The sequence below is a fragment of the Elephantulus edwardii genome, unplaced genomic scaffold (genome assembly GCF_000299155.1).
Source record: "Elephantulus edwardii isolate Elephantulus edwardi_28Jun2011 unplaced genomic scaffold, EleEdw1.0 scaffold00001, whole genome shotgun sequence".
Classification (NCBI taxonomy): domain Eukaryota; kingdom Metazoa; phylum Chordata; class Mammalia; order Macroscelidea; family Macroscelididae; genus Elephantulus; species Elephantulus edwardii.
Window position 1 is genome coordinate 38,857,520 of NW_006399751.1, and position 19,865 is coordinate 38,877,384.

At 39.5% G+C, this 19,865-nt stretch overlaps 1 protein-coding gene across 1 annotated transcript in view; it reads left to right on the forward strand.

The window, feature by feature from the left end:
• PDE11A (phosphodiesterase 11A) overlaps window positions 1-19,865 on the forward strand; it is a 565,819-nt gene that overhangs the window by 447,777 nt on the left and 98,177 nt on the right. Inside the window, exon 13 of the mRNA XM_006878796.1 lies at window positions 12,131-12,240. Within this exon, the coding sequence (XP_006878858.1) occupies window positions 12,131-12,240 (110 nt within the window). The remainder of the gene's footprint in view (window positions 1-12,130; window positions 12,241-19,865) is intronic.

Consider the following 19,865-nt stretch of genomic DNA (forward strand, 5'->3'; position numbering starts at 1 on the left):
CTGGCCTAGTTTTCACAGCTGATATTGAGCTTCTCCAGCGGTTCTTTCCACATATGTAATCGATCTGATTCCTATGCATGCCATCAGGTGAAATCCAGATATATAACCTGCGTGTATGCCTCTTAAAAAATGTATTTGCTATGAATAAGTCATTGATTGTGCAAAATTTGATCACTCTCTCTCCAGCTCCATTTCTGTCACCGAGTCCATGTATGTATACACTTTAAAATTAAAAAGGAATTTATGCACATACATATATAAACCTACACCTGTCAAATTGATTCTGACTCATAGCGGCCTTACAAGACAGGGAAGAATTGGCACATAGGGTTTCCAAGGCAGTAATCATCACAAGACTGCCACATCTTTCCCCTGTGGAGTAGCTGGTGGGTTCCAACCATTGATGTTTGGTTAGCAGACAAGATTTAACATCTGTATGCATATTCTAATTCATATATATATTCCTTATGTAAAATATGCACAAAAATTTTTTATAGTAGCTATCATTCCACTATGGCTAACAGTATTATGTACATCCTTATATTCTTTTTCTTATGTATACATTTATAAAGTTTGAATATTCCATGTATGCCATTGTATCGAAGTTATGTATAGATTTGAAGTGTCAATGGCTCTTAATTATCCACCTCTTACTATTTTAAAATAATATCCTTCATGGAATAAAATGCACAATAATTGATTTTTTAAAAACCCCATTCTGTAATATCTATAACCTTAAGAGGCCACTAGTGGCCTAGTCTGTGGGAAGATGAGCAGTCTCCTCCTATGAGATTAACTGCCTCTGAAAACCTACTGGAGGATCAGCTATGGGTCAGCTCTGAGTCTATGGTACTCGACAACAACAGTAGTGCCTAGTGATGAGGAGTTGGCCTGCCAAAACAAAGGCAGGCAGTTGGAATCCACCAGCTGATCCATGGGAGAAAGATAATCTCCTCCCATACAACTCACAGCCTCTGAAAACCCTTTAGAGGAGTCAGCTATGAATCAGTTCTGACTCGACAGCAATGAGCTTGAGCATGATTATCTTAATAGTGTGTGAATATTCCTGATTTAAACACTCAACAAAATAGGAATAGAAGGAAATTTCCTCAACATAGTAAAAAGCATATATACAAACGTGACAGCCAACGTATTCTCAATGGAGAAAAGTTAAAGCCATTCCCCTTGAGAACAGGAACTAGGCAAGGATGCCCACTATTACCTCTCCTATTCAATATGGTATTGGAAGTCTTAATGGTAGCAATAAGACAAGAGAAGGAAATAAGAGGTACTCTAAGGATTCAGCAAGCAAACTACTGGACATATTTGGCCAATTCAACAATGTGGCAGGATACAAGATCAACATACAAAAATCAGTTGGCTTTCTCTACAGGGACAAAGAGAATATAAAACTGGAGCTAAAAACAAAAACAAAAACAAAACAAAGCAAAAAAAAAACTGGAGCTAAGAAAAACAATACCCATCACAATAGCTAATTACAAGATTAAATACTTAGGAATAAATCTAATGAGAAACACAAAAGACTTATTCAAAGAAAATTATAAAACATTACAACAAGAAACCAAAAGACACCTGGAGAAATGAAAGAATATCCCTTGCTCATGGATAGGAAGACTCAATATTGTGAAAATGACAATCCTACCAAAAGCAATCTACATGTTCAATGTAATCCCAATACAAATACCAATTCCATTCTTCAACAAGATGGAAAAGGCAATCTCCAATTTCATTTGGAATGGAAAGAAGCCCTGAATAAGCAAAGCAGTTCTTTAAAAGAGAAACAAGGTAGGAGGCATCTCACTCCCTGATTTCAAATCCTACTACACTGCCATGGTGGTCAAGACCATGTGGTACTGGTACAATGACAGACACATCAATCAATGGGATAGAATTGAGAACAATGAAAGATCTTTTTTTTCCCAAGAAAAAAGTGAACTGGGGATGGGCAGGGAGGGAAATGTGCAACAATGAATAAATGGAAATTCAAATTCTTTATAACCTTTCATTAAAATTAAAAAAAAAAAAGAGTGGCTCTCAGTTGGATGCTGCTGTGTCAGCATGCAGGAGCCCAGGTTTGAACTCGAAATAAACTTTGTTAATTCGGCTAAAAAAAAAAGTGTGTGAAAGTTGCCTAACTTGATCTATGCTCTCACCATATAAGGCTTACAGCACAGTAGATGAACACAGCCTCAGAGAAAAGTTGCCTGGCCTCTGGTACATTCTGTATAGTCTCATGCCTTAATATCATCCTCAACTAAAATGGTAAAATTAAGAACTTCAAAGGATTCCTATCAAAATTAAGCAAGTAATGTATTTGAAGTGCTTATAACAGTGCTGTGCATCCTACTACCCCAAACCTCATTTCTAAATTTAGCAATTACTCAATACATAACAAGGAGCTTTGGTAGTGCTGCTAACCAAAAAGATGAACTTGGAGTCCTCCATCAGATCTGAGTGAGAAAGATGGGAAATCTCCTCTCCTAAATATTTACAACCTTGGAACCTAATGGAAGTTTGCCACAAGTCAGAATCAATCTGATGGCAATATGGGTTTTTACTCCTGATAATATTTATTACCACAGCCAGAAAATCAAGAGACGAATTGCATTGGGAAAGTTGTCTGTCAGAGACCTCTCAGAGTACTAAAGAACAACAATGTCAGTGTGGAGAATAAGGTGCACCCAAAATAGGCCATAGTCCTTGCAATCGCTTGCTATGTATCAGAGAGCTGGATAGTGACTAGAGATGATAGAGAATTGATGCATTTGAACTGTGGTGCTGGAAAAGTCCCATGGGCTGCTGGAGAACAAACAGGTTTGTCCTAGAGAGGGTGAAGCCAGGCTGCTCCTTAGAGGCAAGGATTCTGAAGCTTTGTCTGACATACTTTGGGCATGTTGCAAGGAGGGACTGGTGCTTGGAGAGGGACATCATGCTTGGAAGGGTGTAGGGACTGAAAATGAGAGGGATACCATTGATGAGATGGATTGATACAGTGACTGGGGTCATGAGGGTAGGTGTGTCAGAGACAATCAAGTTGGCACAGGATAGAGCAGGTTTCAGAGCTGTTGTACATGGATTTGCTATGAGTCGCAAGTGAGTCAATGGCACATAACAACAATAATATTTATTAAGTTACCAAATCCTCTATAGTACTAGCTAATGTTGATATTATGGCTGTTGGTTTTGATGCAACTGAAGCACAAAGCAAGAGTTTTGTGTTTTTTTTCTGGTCATGATATTTCACATTCTGTAGAGCCACAGGAGATTGTTTTGAAAAGAAAATATGGTGGTAAGTCTGACCGGATTAAAACATATACAGGATTTTGGTGAGAGTCCATGTTATATTCAGCATTGTTCTTCACCAACACAGTAACTCTGCATCAATGCATCAATTCTTTTATCTCACATGCTGTTCAATGTTTGCATACTTTGTTGCTGTTGTTGTGTACTGTGAAGTTGGAACCAACCTATAACTGACCCTCCAGTGGGTTTTCAGAGGCAGTTAATTGCACGAGAGGAGATTTCACATCCGTCTCCTGCAGAGCAGTTGGCGTCCTCGAACTGCATGCCTTCAAGACTGCAGCATAGCTTCTTGCCACTAGGCCACCAGAGCTCCCTTTGCATGCTTACGAGGCAATTGAAAATAACTCACCTTGAATCAGGCACATCTCAATCCTCAAAGTAACATCATTGCTTTTTAACCTTTAAAGAAATTTTTTAAATTTTTTTTTTTTTACAGAGGTTTTGGATTTCCATTCATTCATTGCCGCAGTTTTCTCCCTGCCCACCCCTCCCCACTAAAGAGATTTTTATACATCAGATTTGCCCAATGTAATACATCATTTGCTTTCTTGGCTGCTGACTCTGTAGCATTGATTGTGGATACAAGTAAAACTAACTTCTTGACAACTTACCTTTTCTACATTTATCATAATGTTGTTCTTGGTCCAGTTATGAACATTTTTGGTTATTTTATCTTGAAGTATAAGCCGTACTGAAGACTGTAGGGTTGTGTTGTGGTTTGGTTTTGTTTGTTTTTTTCTTAAGAAAGTGCTTCAAGTTCTCTTCTGTTTCATCCAATAGGTAATTTCATCTGTATATCACAGTTTGTAGATGAATCTTCCTCCAGTCTTGATGCCAAATACTTCTTGATATAGTTGACCTTCTCAGATTCTTTGTTTAATAGACACTGAACAAGTACAATGAAAGATTACAACCCTATAGTGCATCTTTCACCATTGTAAACCACACAGTATCCATCTGTTCTATTTTAACTGTTGTTCTCGGTCAATGTACAGTTTCTGAGTGAGCATAATTAAATGTTCTAGAATGTTCCTGTTCTTCGCTCCTTACTTACACTGTTATCCATAATAATTTATGATCCACTCAGTCAAATACCTTTGCACAGTTAGTAAAACACAAATAAACATTTTGTGTGTGTGTTCTCTGCCAAGATACAAGAACAAGGATAGAACACTGCATAGTCTAGGATCCCCTAGGAAGGAATCTTACTGGTTTTGATCTTTTGGAGCTGCAGTTACTTCATGCTCCAGTATTAGAGTAGGGGTTTTGTGAGGTGCCATCGAGTCGGCTTTTACTCATAGTGAGCCCATGCACAACAGAATGAAGCACAGTCCAGTCCTGTGCCATTCTTGCAATTGTTTGCAACATTTGAGCTCATTATTGTAGCCTCATTAAAATCTTCCTCTTTTTTCACAATGCCATTGGGACCTGCTCAGAGGGCAGTTGCAAGGCCATTGTGGAAAAGAAGAGGTGAAAAGTGGGTCTAAATGCCTTGATCCTCCCTTAAAATAGGTTGTACTCATGTTTCTGATATGGGCCATGAGATAATAAAGATGAGAAGAGTTACTAAGAGAAAAACTAATAAGCCCAGAATGACAAAAACAGAAGAAGAAAAAAAATCATATTTACAAATTGATTAAAAATCAAATAAAACAGCCAAGGGTAAGATAAAGACATTAAAATACTGCCCTGCTGATCCCTTTTGAAAATAGCTTGTCTTCAGCAGTCACCTGAGTTTTTCTACACAAATGGAGAAATGTAGGTCTGAATGGATAGGACTAGAAGGAAGATGGATGAGGAAGAGGAGAGGCAAATGGACATTTAGCGGCAGGTGGGCACTTTTCAGGCCCGACGGTTTTCAGAAACCATTTACCAGGCAGCTTTAAATCACAGTCAAGAGATAGGTGCTGCTTCAGTAACTCAGGTATCAGTCAAGGGAGGTAAATACGTTCTATGTGCCTGTGGTTGTGTTACACTTCAGGAATTCCTTACTTTGAATCTTCAGAGTAGGGCTCCAGGGTCTTTGAACACCATAAAATTAGAGAAGAATTTGTAGGATGAGGGTCCATGTCTTCCATCAAATTTTCAACAGTAGTCAGGATGTAAATAGTTTAGGAGGCAGAGGGAAAGAGGTAGGGAGGATGGCTGTATATGTAGAATATTACAGCCAATTATGTTCTCTTACAATATGAATAAATGAAAACTAATGTCTTAAAAATAATTTGGAATACATGAAATTATATTGAATTTTTTAACTTCTAATTAAATACCTAGAACATTTATTTTTCACATTATCTTACCCTATTCTTACGATTCTGATTCAGTAGCCATTTCTAGATAATAGAATTTTCACAAACAAAATCTATCTCAGTCTCAGTGTTCTTATATTGTTCTTTATGGCATTTAACACCACAGGATAATTATGAGCCAGGTCTAACTGAGCGATCCTATGAACAACAGTTCTGAACCCTGTTCTATCCTGTGCCAACCTCACAATCTCTGACACACTCAAGCTCATTGCTGCAGTCACTGGATCAGTCTATCTAATTTAGGGTCTTCCTCTCCTTCACTCTCCCTCTACATTTCCAAGCATGATGCTCCTCTCCAAGGAATGGCCTCTCCTAGCAACATGCCCAAAGTATGTGGAATGAAACTTCACCAACCTTGCCTCTAAGGAACACTCTGGCTTGACCTTCTCCAAGATGTATCTCTTTGTTCTTTTGGAAGTCTGTGAGATATTCAGTATTCTTCTCCAACATCAAAGACATCAATTTTTCATCTGTCATCCTTATTCATTGTCCAACTCTCAGTATCATAGCAAGTAATTGAAAAGACCATAGTCTGAGTCAGATGAACTTCAGTCCTCAAAATGACATCATTGCTCCTCAATAATTTTAAGAGGTGCCGGACTGCAGATTTTTCCCAGTGCAATACATCACCTGATCTCTTGACTTCTGGTACCAAGTGTATTAATTTTGGATCCAAGTAACATGAAGTTATTGAAGGTTTCAGTCTTCTCTCCATCTATCTTGATGTTGCCTATTGGTCCAGCAGTGAGAATTTTTGTTTTCTTGCTGTTGAGATGTGCTGTTCCAGTCATTTTTGGATAATCTTCAGCAGAATCTTGCTTGTATGTGATATCAATGGTATTGTTCGATAATTTCCACACTCTGTTGGGTCACCTTTCTTTGGAATGGGAACAAATATAGATCTCTTCCAGTCAGTTGGCCAAGTGGTTGTCCTCCAGATTTCTTGGCACAGCTTAGTGAGTACATCTAGGGCAGCATCTATTAGTTGAAATATGTCAATTGGTATACCATCTATTCCTAGGGACTTATTTTTTGCCAATTCCTTCAAACCAACGTGAACTTCCTCCTTTATCATCATAGGCTCTTGCTCATGCGTTGTTTCATGAAATTCTTCTATCTGCCAATTCCTTTTGGTACAGTGACTCTGTATATTCTTTCCATCTTCTTTTAATACTTCCTGGATCATTTAATATTCTGCACAAAGCATCCTTAAGTATAGCAACTCAAGGTTTGGATTTGTTCTTAAGTTCCTTGACCTTAAGAAGATTCTGCTGATGATTATCCAAAAATGACTGGAACAGCACATTAACAGAGAACTGCCAAAAGTCCAGGCTGGGTTTAGAAGGAGTCATGGTACTAGGGATATTGTAGCTAATGTTAGATGGATCTTGGCTGAAAGCAGGGAATACTAGAGGAATGTCTATCTGTGTTTCATTGGTTATGCAAAGGCGTTTGACTGTGTGGTTCACAACAAACTGTAGTTGACTGAGAAAAAAATGGGAATCCCAGAACACTTGATAGTGTTAATATGAAACCTATATTTGGACCAGGAGGCAGTCGTCAGAACAGAGCAAGGAAACACTGCATGGGTTTTTTGATAGCTCATGAGATATTCTGTACTCTTCTCCAACATAATAATTTAAAGGCATCAATTCTTCTTTTGCCATTCTTAGTCATTGTCTATCTTTAAGGTGTATAGCAAATAATTGAAAAGACCATGGATTAGATCAGGTGAACCTTGGTCTTTTAACTTACATCATTGTTCCTTAGAACTTTGGAAAGGTCCTTCACAGTAGATTTTCTCAATGTAAGACATCTTTTGATTTCTTGTGTTCTACTGGTACAAGATGAAATAATTGACAATTTCAATCCTTTGTCTCAGACTTTGACTCAAAAAATGTGTCTGCTCCAGTATTTAAACAATATGTTTCCATAAACTACTGGCAGATGTGCTCCCACAAAAGTGAGTAAAGAAGGAAAGAAAAAACTCTAGAATGTAGAAATAAGAGACCAACTCAAGGAAAGGAAATAGAAGCACACACCCACCATGATAATGAGGGGAAAGCCAGGAGGGAAACCGGCAGGAAGAAAGAATCAGACCAAACCACAAGGCTACAGTAGAGACACAGTCTCAAGGCAGCAGAATCTAATAAAAGCTATGATAGTTTTGACCCCAATAAAACTTGTTTTGAGAAGCATTTTAAAGGATTGGGCAGGATGTAAGAAGACTTAGTCAAAGGCTCAATGAAATCTTAACTCAGGAAATACAGACATTTACATAAGAAAGGAAACACAATCACTAAGCACTATTTAGCTGGCAAGGAATCATTGAGGAGAAAGACCAAGAGGATAAGAGTGAGATAAAGTCAGAGGGGAGGGAAGAGAGAGTGTGTTGCTATTAGGTGCTGTGGATGTTGCTGTAAGAACAAGGGCCATGTGGGGACAGACAGAACTTTTCAGAGGAGAACTGTCCCTGCCCACAGTATCAATAACACAAAACCAATTCCCATGAGGTCATCCATGTTCCCCACACTCCCATACCTCTTTCTATTCATTTCAATACCAATCTTACTGCTTTGCTGTGACCAAAGTCTTATGTAATAGCTCACAGAATACATCATACCATATTGGGGAAATCAAAAAGTTGTTAATTCAAATTAATAACAGAATACAGTCAAGACATCTCCTGAAATGTGCATTCAGGCACCTCAGCCTCAAGTCTCATGGCTCTGAGTGTTCCAAATTTCTCACTCCAGCCAATAGTGACTTATGCCTACCCCAACTATCCAACAAAGTTCTCAGTCTTGCCAGCATTGGCTGCTACCTCCCCAAGGTCTCATCTCACATCACTGTCTCACATCAGATCTCTAGTTTGGCTATGGCTGCTGCTGCTGTATGGAAACGTGTTCTACATTTTCCTCCTTTTTCATTGGGGTGAGGAAGGTCTCTTCTTCACTCACAGGGGTAGATCTCATCTCTGTGGCTAGAGCTATTTATTAGGAAGACTAGCCAATCCTCTTGTAGATTGTTAAGACTGGTCAATACCCTTGTTTAATGGTAGGTAGTCAATTCCTTGGATAAATCAACATGTCCCATTCACATTGTCCCACCCATCCACATTCAAATAATGCTAGAAAAGCCATGCTGAAAGATAAACTCCAAACCCTCTCCTGCACCATCCTCATAATGTCCACCAAGCTGAAACCCATTGTTGTGATCCCTGGGTGAGTTCAACTCAGCGATGATCTTCCTCTCTTTACCTGACCCTCTAATTTTCCCAACATGCCTTTTTCTGACTGCCACAAGACATCAGTGCGTAAGGACGGCTCCGGTATAGACATGCTGGGAATTTGTCAGTCTCCACCTCTTACTAATTATGAGAATGATACATGCTGTTTAACCTCTCCATAATTCAGTGTCTTCATCTATCAATAGGAATAATAAAAGCCCCTGTTTCACAGGGTAAGTTAAATAGCTGTGGACTGATAGTAATTATACAATTATAATTATACAAGTAAAATTATACACTCATACAATAACTACTCCATTAGCAAAATAGAGAGCTCTGGTTACCTAGTGGTAAGAAGTTGTGCTGCAATCCCAAAGGCATGTGGTGATAATGCTGTGTGGCAGAAAGATGGGCAATCTCCTCCTGTGATATTAACTGCCACTGGAAACCCACCAGAAGGTCAGCTCTGGGTCAGTTCTGACTAGATGGTACACAACAACAGCATTAGTGAAATAGTTGTTAACTGTCTCACCATAGTGCCTGGTGCACAGGAAGGACTATAGAAGTGCTTGATGAATCATCAAGTGTTAACAATATGTGCATAATATACATATCATGGAGTGCCAAGAAAACCAACAAATCTGCCTTGGAGAAAGTGCAACCAGAGTGCTTCTTAGAGGCAAGAAACTTCAACTCACGTTCTTTGGGCCTGTCAAGAGGGACTAATCCCTGGAAAAAGACATCATGTTGGGTAAAGTCAATGAAAGGAAGGAAGATCTTTAAGGAGATGGATTAACATAGTGACTACAACAATGGGCTTGAGCATAGTGGAAATTGTGAGAATGGCATAGGATAGGGCAAGGTTTAGATTTGTTTTTATTGAGTCAATATTAGTTGTAGTCAATTTGATGGTACCTAACAATAGCAACAATAGCTTATAGAATATGACTTGGATACTTACAAACTTAGGAACAAAAGAAAATAAAATGTGGTTGCCTGTGATAATCAGGAATAGGGAAGTTGTTGTTATTAAAAAACAATCCCAAAAGATTGATTACAGGCTTCGAGTTGTTTGACCATCCCCACTATTGTTTTCTGAGTTTTTCCTTCCTCATTAACATAAACTCACTGTCCCTTAATAATCCTGTCTAATCTTTAAAGTTGTTGTTGCCAACTTGATCCTATTTTGACTGATAGTTCTTGAGAAGTGACACTGGTACTGTGGTTCAGGCATTTGACTGCTAACCAAAAGTTTGCTAGTTCAAACTCATTATCTGTTCTAACGGGAGAAAGGTAAACATGTTGCATTAGTTAAACTAAAGAGTTGTATTATCAACCCAAACACAGCCGATTTGAATCCACCAGCTGCTCTGCAGGAGAAAGACGGGCAATCTCCTCCCATCCAATATATAGCCTCCAAAATCCTGTTAGAGTCAGGTATGAGGTGTTTCAAACTTGACAGCAAAGAGGGTCTTGAGTATTTTATTTTAAGACAACTTGAGGGGATATTTATTAAGATGTAAAGATTATCTCAGAGCCATAATTTCAAGGGTTCTGTCAGTCTTCGTGGCTCCAGAAAAGCTGAAATTCATAAGACTTTTTAAATCGACTTTACATTCCTCTCTTTTGGATTAACTTTCACTTTAGAATCTTTCATCAAAATGTTCAGCAATAGTAGCCAGGCACCATCCTGTTCTGTCCACATGGGAAGGGCAGTTATAGTTCATGGAAGCAATTAGCCACACATTACATTTTCTCCTATTCCTGACTCTCCTTTCTCTGTTTCCTCAGATGAATCGAGAATGCAGTATTTTGAGTTAAATAAAACTGACTTCAAAAAGACAACAAACCATTGTCATCAAGTTGATTTCAACTCCTAGAGACCTTGTAGGACCAAGTAGAACTGTCCACAGCATTTCCAAGGCCATAATTTTTTTTAGAAGCAGAACGAGGCCTTTTTCTCTTGTGGAGTGGCTGATGGATTCTAAACACCAACATTTTGGTCAGACACCAAATGTCTTATCTTAACTATAGCACTACTAAAGCCCTTAGAAAAGCCAGAGTTAATTTTAAATTTTAAAATAAAGGAGCACAAACTTTAACTTGGACTATGTCATACCCCCAATTTATTAACTTTCTGTTTGCTATGCAAATGAAGTTATATTTATTTCTAAATCTACATATAGGCCCAAGTACATACTAAAACAAAAATTGACAGGACAGGAAACTATTAGTTATTCTGTAATGAGTGTTTATTTCTCAGAGGAAAGTGTCCTACTGGTACCAGCTAGAGCTTCTAGCTTTGGGAAAGGGAGGGAAAGAGACATGAAAAGTGACCTAATTTAAGTTCCACCTCTCTCATATTCTCTGCTCTCTCATGATGATTAGAATAGGTAATAGAATGGGAAACATAAAGGAAAGTGTGGGGTGGGGGGAATAAAGCCTGTAACTCTAGAGGCTATCCAGGCCTGCTTTCTGGGAGGCCTGTTTTTTCTTCTAAACTAAGAAAAAGATCAGCAGGAATCAGAGTCATTTCTGCTCCAAAGTAACCGGATTATGTCAAACTGCTTCCAGAATATATCACACTCACTTCTACGTTTCATGGGCAAACTACCTGTGGATAATAAAAAAGAATTTCAAGGTGCAAACACTCCATTGAATTCTCCGTTTCAATTGCTCAATCCTTTGCCAAACTTTAATTTTCATGATTTGTACTACCTTTTAAGTGTGAAATGTTTGTCTGTCTAGCAAGCATATATCAAATTAAGACCTACACCAAAGGACTTCTAAAATAACATTATTTGCTATTTAAAATACTTCTAAGGTATTTTGTTAAAGATATTTTGTTGTTTCACCTCCATTTACGTGGAAGAGACAGCACACAGTTCTAAAGCCATTTCTCCCCTTTCCCCTGAACCACTAACATGATGCTTGTTAAAATATATAGTAACCAGGTTTTGCCCTGATCCTTCACCAAGTTGTCATTGTATCTGGAGAGTGTGAACTCTTCTCTAAAACAGCAGCAGAAACAGTGTGAACTTTGATCTGATGTGGTGGTGTGGGCCTCTGTGACAGCCTACTAATTGATCACTGTGGGGATCTGGGGCTGTGCAACTGACCACCCAACGTTGTGCCATCCAAGGGAGTGGCAGTTAATCATTTCCTTAAATGATGCGGGTATGAAAACCAAGCTGATTATGCTCAGCTGAGCGGTGCTGTCCATCCTCCTGCCCCCAGTAGTGACTGTTGCCATTTCTCTTCTTCCCAGACCGCTGGGTTTCAAGAGATTCTGACCGAGGTGGAAATTTTAGCGGTGATTGTGGGCTGCCTGTGTCACGACCTCGACCACAGGGGAACCAACAATGCCTTCCAAGCTAAGTAAGTGTTCTAATTGTTGTTATTTTAATGCATTTGCCTTTCTGTTCAGAGCCAAAGGTGACGAGTGCTAAAGAGTAAAGCATTAATTTCTGGCACCGGAGGCCAAGGCCACGCAGGCTTGGGCATGCGTGTCATGGGGCCCATCCATCTTTATAATTCCCTATTCTTCTTTTAATTGCAAATTTGCCCTTCATGTCATGCTTGTTGATTTGGTCTGTCTCTGTTGACCTCAGTCAGATAACAAAGCTTAGTTTTTAGAAAAAGCTTCCCCATGCCCCCAAATATTTGCTTTCAGGGCATTATAAGTTTCTTGAAATGGTTGCTTTCAAAAGTCTGGCATCTAGCCTATTAAAATAAAAGTGTTGCTAGGGAATTTTATGAAGCAAATAGTTCTTGCATCCCCAAGAGACTCTCTTTCTGGGAGTCTTTGCGTGTTGAGTCTTGCATTTACTGCAATGAGGTGAAGCTGTGTAAAAAAGAGTCAGCTCTGCTCCTCCCATATCTATAGAAGGGTCCAGACCAAAGAAAGGCATCACACCAGTCCCAGGAACATGTGTGCCATGCTCGCTGGCGTGTCTGCCTCGTACATAATGTGCATGGACCGAATAGTCTGTTCCTGAGGAAGTCGTAGGATGCTCTGATGGCGTGGTCCATGAATAGCTGCACTGCTAACCCAAAGGTCACACCTCTCAGGTGGTTTGAATCCATCAGAAGCTCCACAGGAGAAAGATGGGCTATTTGTGCAGTTTGCAGCCTTTGAAATCCTGATGGAGGCTTAGCCATGAGTTACTTCCACATACACAGCAATGACTTTGAAGGAAATTGTAAACTTGAAGGGTAGTATAACATGTGCTCATCTGCTACTTGAAAGGTTAGGGGTTGGACTTGACCCAGAAGTGTCTCAGAAGAAAGATTTGATCATATACTTCCAAAAAGTCAACCACTGAAAATCCTATGAAGCACAATCCTACCCTGACACACAGAGATGCTATGAGTCAGAATCAACTTGACAACTGATTTTTAAAGCAAACTCTAATGATAGTTCTTATCTGGTAGCTCACATTGTAGCCAAGATCACGGGAGGGACTGAAAAGCATTATGCTGAGTGAACTAACTCAGTCCCACAAGGATAAATATTGTATAAGACCATTATTGTAGAATAAGTATAAGGATCCAGGAGGGGTGGGAGAGGCTGGAAGCAGAGGGATGTGGATGTGCAGGGGGAGGGAGGGATTAATCATTGGGTTGTACAATTTGATGGGCGGTGAGGTGAGGGAAATTGAAAGAATTTGTTCAAATTTGTATTCGAGTTTTATAAATAATCCAAGGGGGGCAGGGGGAAATGAAGTGTGGCCTAAATTCCCAACTCATATACTGAGTGTCTAGTGTTAACATTGAGTGACACAAAATGTTATGGAAAGTCAGAGATTATAAAGTTTGGGGTTAGAGTGATTAGGGAAGATCCTAGTAAAGTGGTAGAATCAACTTCTAGCTAACCTACCTCAAAGCCCTTAGATTAGGTCTACCTCTATAATCTGGAACTCATCCCATTTGGTGATAAAAGATTCAATTCACCACTCTTTTCGTGCCCCAAAATATCTACCCATTGAAACCACCAAATCATGGACCTTTGCAGTTGTTCTAGGTCTTGCAGATGAACTTTGACTGTTGGGCTGGTTCCAGGTTGGCAACAGCACATGGCAACATTCTTCTCTATCAAGCCTGTATTCCAAAGTGCATTGCTTCAACTCAACTTCCATCAATACCCCCATTTTTCTTGACATTCCTAATTTTCTATAACAGTACTCCACAGAATTAGTCCTGGTTCAATTTAATAATTCAGTTCCTCACTGTGTTACCTAAACTTTCAAATACTTCGGAAGAAGTTGTCACAATTGTGAGTTTGAGATGTACCAAACTTTCATTTTTCCAACTCAACTGGTACTCAGACCTCCCCTGCAATCGTTCTGTGTCCCCAGCTGGCTTGCATCTCACATTGCTCTTAGCAGTTATATATATCTCAATCTCAAATGTTCTCTCTTCCTATACCACTTCCTCCTCTACCACCTCCCTCACATCACTCAGCAGATAACCTTGCCTCCTGCTTCATGGAGAAAATTGAGGCCATCAATCGAGAACTCCCTCAATTTCCTCTCCTACCATCTGCAAACTTATCTATCTATTCCCATCCTTCCCTCCTTGTCTCCTATCTCACTGAAAGAACTGTCCTTCCTCTCATCTGAGGCAAAGCCCTCCACCTCCACTTGGTCCCCTTCCCTGCTACCTCCTCAGAGATCTTGATCCATCAATCTTCCTCTCTATCCACTGTTATCAACCTCCCCCTGGCTTTTTGCATCCTATTAAGATAAACAATTCTCCTTCATCCTGAGAAGAAAAGAAAAATGTCTTAACCTCCACTTTTCCCTCTAGCTACTGCCCTACTTCTGTCCTTTTGTCCAGACAAGCTTATTTGGACAGTTGTCTATGGACAGTTGTCTATGTTGTCTTCACTCCCCCCAATCCATTTTCTCTTCTCTGGCTTCCAGTTCTACCTTACCGGGGAAATTACACTCACCAAGGCCACGAACAGTTCCTTTTCCCCAAGCTCTTGGACTCTTTATTGCCCTTCTTTCTCGGTGTCTTTGGGCTGGAGATGTACTTTACCACTCCCTCCTTCCTGAAGCTCTCGCTTCCCTTGTGCCTCTGAGGAAGGATTCATTCCACCTTTATAACCCTCCCATTTCAGATGACTTCAAGACCTCTGTCCCCTGTCCAGCCTTCACTGGGTGTGTTCTCTCCTATGTTCTCCTACTCTACGTGATCCTTCATTCAGGGCTTACCCCCATTCTGCAGATGAGCCCAGATTCATGTTTTTGAACCATAGTTCTCTGCTTATCTCCAGGCACTTATTACAGCTGCCTGAGAGAGCTTCCATTTGAAGTCTTACAATCTGTCTTCCCCTTCAAACTTTTACCTCTGCCTCTTCTTCTTTATCCCAGTCAGAGGAAACTTTCCAATAAGTATAAACTTTCCCACTTTCTTAAACAAGCATAATCTTTTCTAGATTATTATAAAGCATAGTTTTTAAAAGTTGACACTGTACCACAAGATAATGATGTCCCAAAGGCCTCTTATGAAGTGTAATCTGTGTGTGCCTTCATCAAAGGGTCTGACAAGTCTCTGTTTTGAATTCTTGTTTGCATTCCAATTAGTTAAAAAATTTTTCTCTCTCTCCATCCCTTCCTTCCTCCCTCCTTCCTTCCCTTTGCATAATTATCAGTGTGTCTTCTTACAGCACCTCTCTCTGGCCCCCTTACTATCTACAATATATACATAAAGAGGGATAGGTGTGGTACCTTGTCTCTAAAACAAAATAGTTTTGAGGGTTCGTTTACTAGTGATATTTGCAGTATTTGTATCAATAGCCCTTTCCCACAGAGAGCCTCCTTGTCCCACAGAAAAGAATAGCTCTGTTTACTAGGGCCCTTCAACTATTTAGACCAAGTTGTTGTTTACATAGCCTTGGAGTCAGAACTGACTCATAGCTGACCCTTTGGGGATTTTCAGAGACTACAAATTACATGGGATGGGATGGGATTGTCTAGCTTTCTCCCATGGAGCAGCTCATAGATATAAACCCCATACCTTTGAGTTGGCATCACAATTCCTTACCTTTAGGCCACCAGAGATCCTATTTAGACCAGGCTGTTGTTATGTACTGTCAAGTTGGAACCAATGAATAGACGGCCCTCCAAGTAAACCCTTAAACAAAGACAAGCCAATGATATTTTCTCTCCCAGGGATTTGGTGTTGAATTACTATGATATTTGAGTCACTTACTATAGAGATCCTAGCATTAGATCCACATAAATGTAGGAGAAGAAGCTAGCTTTCAGGAATACTATGATGGTCACATCCCAAGTAGATGAGAAAACCAATACATTTAAGTCTGCAGAAAGGAGAAAAGAATGATACAGCTATTCAGAGAAGAGGTGAAAGGAAAGAAACCCTTGGGGAAGACAAGGGAAGTGCAGACTTGATCCTGGTCTTTCTACATCTCTGCTTCTATTTTCAGGGCCTTGGCCATACTTGTATTAATTGGGCTTCTTCTGAATCCTTGGTAACATTCAATAAATCTTGTTCTACTTCACTTCTATTCTTTGCAATTAACAGTCCCTGAGAGGATGTAGAAAACAATTTCTTTGTTGTTTGTTATATTTCAAGTCCTTCCCAACATATCTGTGGGGTAGGAATTTTATCTCCTCTCACAAGAAGTATCCTAGACAATAAGATAAGGAACTTCCTTAAATTAGAATAACTTCCATATTTAGAATATGGAAACACTGATATTTTGGCCTGGGCTGTTGGGTTGCAAATATTCATTCTTTAGAATGACTGTAGAACACTACACCATGTTCTCCTCAGTAATTTGTAATACTTAGTTTAGACTTCTGAACTTCTGATTTATTAGCTGACTTGCCAAATACATGAGCTCTGGAAAACAAAAAATAGAGCTTGAGATTGAGAATTTCAAGCCATAGAGTCATGAAAATCATAGAAGTGAATTAGACTTTAATAGGAGTTCTGACAGCTTAGTAGTATGCAATTGCACTGTCAACACAAAGGTATGCAGTTCAAATCCACCACCTGTTCCTTGAGAGAAAGATGCACAATCTCCTTCTGTGTAGTTTACTGCCTCTGAAAACCCACTAGAGGATCAGCTTTGGTTCGGTTCAGTTCTGACTTGATGAAACAACAACAATCACATCTTCCACTGCTTTAATTTTTTTTAAAAAAAATTGTTATGGGTTAAATTGTGCCCTCTAAGAATTCACACTCAAATCCTAATTTCTATTCATGTAAATGTGACTGAAGCAGAGGTTCTCTTTCATAATAGTAATTAAATCATTGTGAATTAGAGTGGGTCTTAAGTTCTAAGCCATTCTGAGTGGTGTCTTATAAAAAGAGCAGAATAAGCACAAACCAACACAGCGGAAGGATAAACAAACATCATGTGAGGATGTGTCTTCAAGCTCAAGGTTATCCAACAAGGAAGGACTCTCATCTACAATGAATGTCATTATTTGGACTCTGAGTCTCCAGAAGTGTGAGACAATATATTCTGCTCCTTTAACTAATTAAAAAATAAATTCTTCTGGTATTGTTTGTTATGGCAACACTCGCAAACTGAAATAGTTTCCAAATCACGAGTTACTTACTATACAAGTTGACAGCTGTGATACATATTTTAAAAAGATTAAACTCATCAAGGTTGAGGGGAAATTAAGAAAAGAGGGGATAATTAATGTATACTGCATTGCAACAGATGAAGGAGAGAACTGTTTAAAAGGGATATATGATTAGGTATTAATGTCATGACAAGAGTCCAGAATGAAAGCTGCATGGAGGAGGTGTTATAACAATGAAAGAATTTTTTTTTTACTTTTCAAAGAGAAAAGCAAACTGGGGGGAGGGGTGGACAGGGAGGAAAGTGTGCAATAATTAACGAATGGAAATCCAAAGTCTCTATAAACTTTCATTAAAATTAATTTTAAAAAAACTATTAAAAAGAAGAAAAAGACCAAAAACTCTTGCCATTTAATCTATTATGACTCATGGCAGCTCTGGGTATTACAGAGTACAACTGTTCAATAATGTTTTCTTAGCTTTCGTTTTTCTAGACATCGATTACCAATCCATTCTTTCATCACACTGTTGGGAGGTGAGGGTATTGAACAGCCAACCTTTAGATTGTTGTTGTTGTTGTTGTTGTTGTTATGTGCCATCAAGTTGCTTGCAACTCATAACAACCCTATGTACAAGAACCCTAAACGCTGTTCTATCCTGTGCCAACCTAGCCATCTCAAACACACACATTCTCACCTCTCCATTCACAGAATTGATCCATCTCATCGAGGGTCTTCCTCTCCTGCGCTGTCCCTCCACTCTCCCAAACATGATGTCCCTCTCCAAGGACCAGTCCCTCCTTGCAACATGACCAAAATATGTCAGACGAAGTTTCAGAATCCTTGACTCCAAAGAGCCTTCCAGCTTCACCCTCTCCAGGACAAGCCTGTTTATTCTCTGAGCAGTCCATGGTATATTCAATACTCTTCTCCAGCACCACAGTTCAAAGGCATCAATTCTCTTTCTATCAACCCTTTCTATCACTGTCCACCTCTCTGATGCATAGCACATAATTGCGAAGACTATAGCCCGGATCCTTAGTCTCCAGTCTGACATCGTTGCTCTTCAGTACTCTTGAGAGGTCCCTCACAGCCGACTTTCCCAATGCAATTAATTCATCTCTTGATTTCATGGCTGCTGTTACCAAGAGTGTTGACTGTGGAGCCAAGTAAATTAAAACTTAACTATCTCAATCTCTTCACCATCCAAACCGATGCTGCCAATTGGCCCAGTGGTGAGAATCTTTGTTTTCTTGATGTTGAGCTTCAGTCCATATAGGAGGCTGTAGTCCTTGATCTTTTGCAGCAAGCGCTACAGGTCCTCCTCAGTTTCAGAGAGCAGGGTTGTGTCATCTGCATAACGCAGGTTGTTGATGATTCTTCCACCAATCCTGATGCCACATTCCTCTTTGTATAGTCCAGCGTCTCAGATGATCTGTTCTACATACAGATTGAAAAGGTATGGAGACAGAATACATCCCCGACGAACTCCCTTCTTGATTTTGAACCACATAGTTAGTGTCTCCTTGCTCTGTTCTGACAACTGCCTCTTGGTCCAAGTATAAGTTTCACATTAGCACAATCAAATGTTCTGGGATTCCCATTCTTCTCAGAGTCAGTCATAGCTTGTTGTGATCCACACAGTCAAAAGCCTTTGTGTAGTCAATGAAGCACAGATAGATATTCTTCTGGTATTCTCTGCTTTCTGCCAAGATCCATCTAACTTTAGCTATAATATCCCTAGTGCCACGACCTCTTCTAAATCCAGCCTGCACATCTGGCACTTCTCTGTTGAAATATTGTTCCAAACATCTTTGGATAACTTTCAGCAGAATCTTGCTTGCATATGATATCAATGATATTGTTTGATAATTTCCGCACTCTTTTGGATCACCTTTCTTTGGAATGGGAACAAATATTGATCTTTTCCAGTCAGTTGGCCAGCTGGCTGTCCTCTATATTTCTTGGCACAACTTAGTGAGCACATCCAGGGCAGTGTCTGTTTGTTGAAATAAATCAATAGGTAGCTGTCAATTCCTGGAGCCTTGTTTTTTGCCAGTTCCTTCAAAGCAACTTGAACTTCCACCTTTATCACCAAAGGCTCTTGCTCATATGTTATTTCATGAAATTCCTCTGTGTCAGCCAATTCCTTCTGATACAGTGACTCTGTGTACTCCTTCCATCTTCTTTTGATACTTCTTGGATCATTTAACATTCTACCCAAACTATCCTTAATTATTGCCACGTTGAGAATAAGCCATTTGTGCCATCCATGGAATTCACACCTCTTATGTAGATAATCTAGAAAGTTTTTTATACTAGAATTAATTTTTCTCTTTTGTAATCTCATGCCACATGATCTAATCTGCCTCTTTAAAAAAAAGAATTATCTATTTCCTCAAGACAATTAACTTTGTGTACATCTTACCACAATTTGCG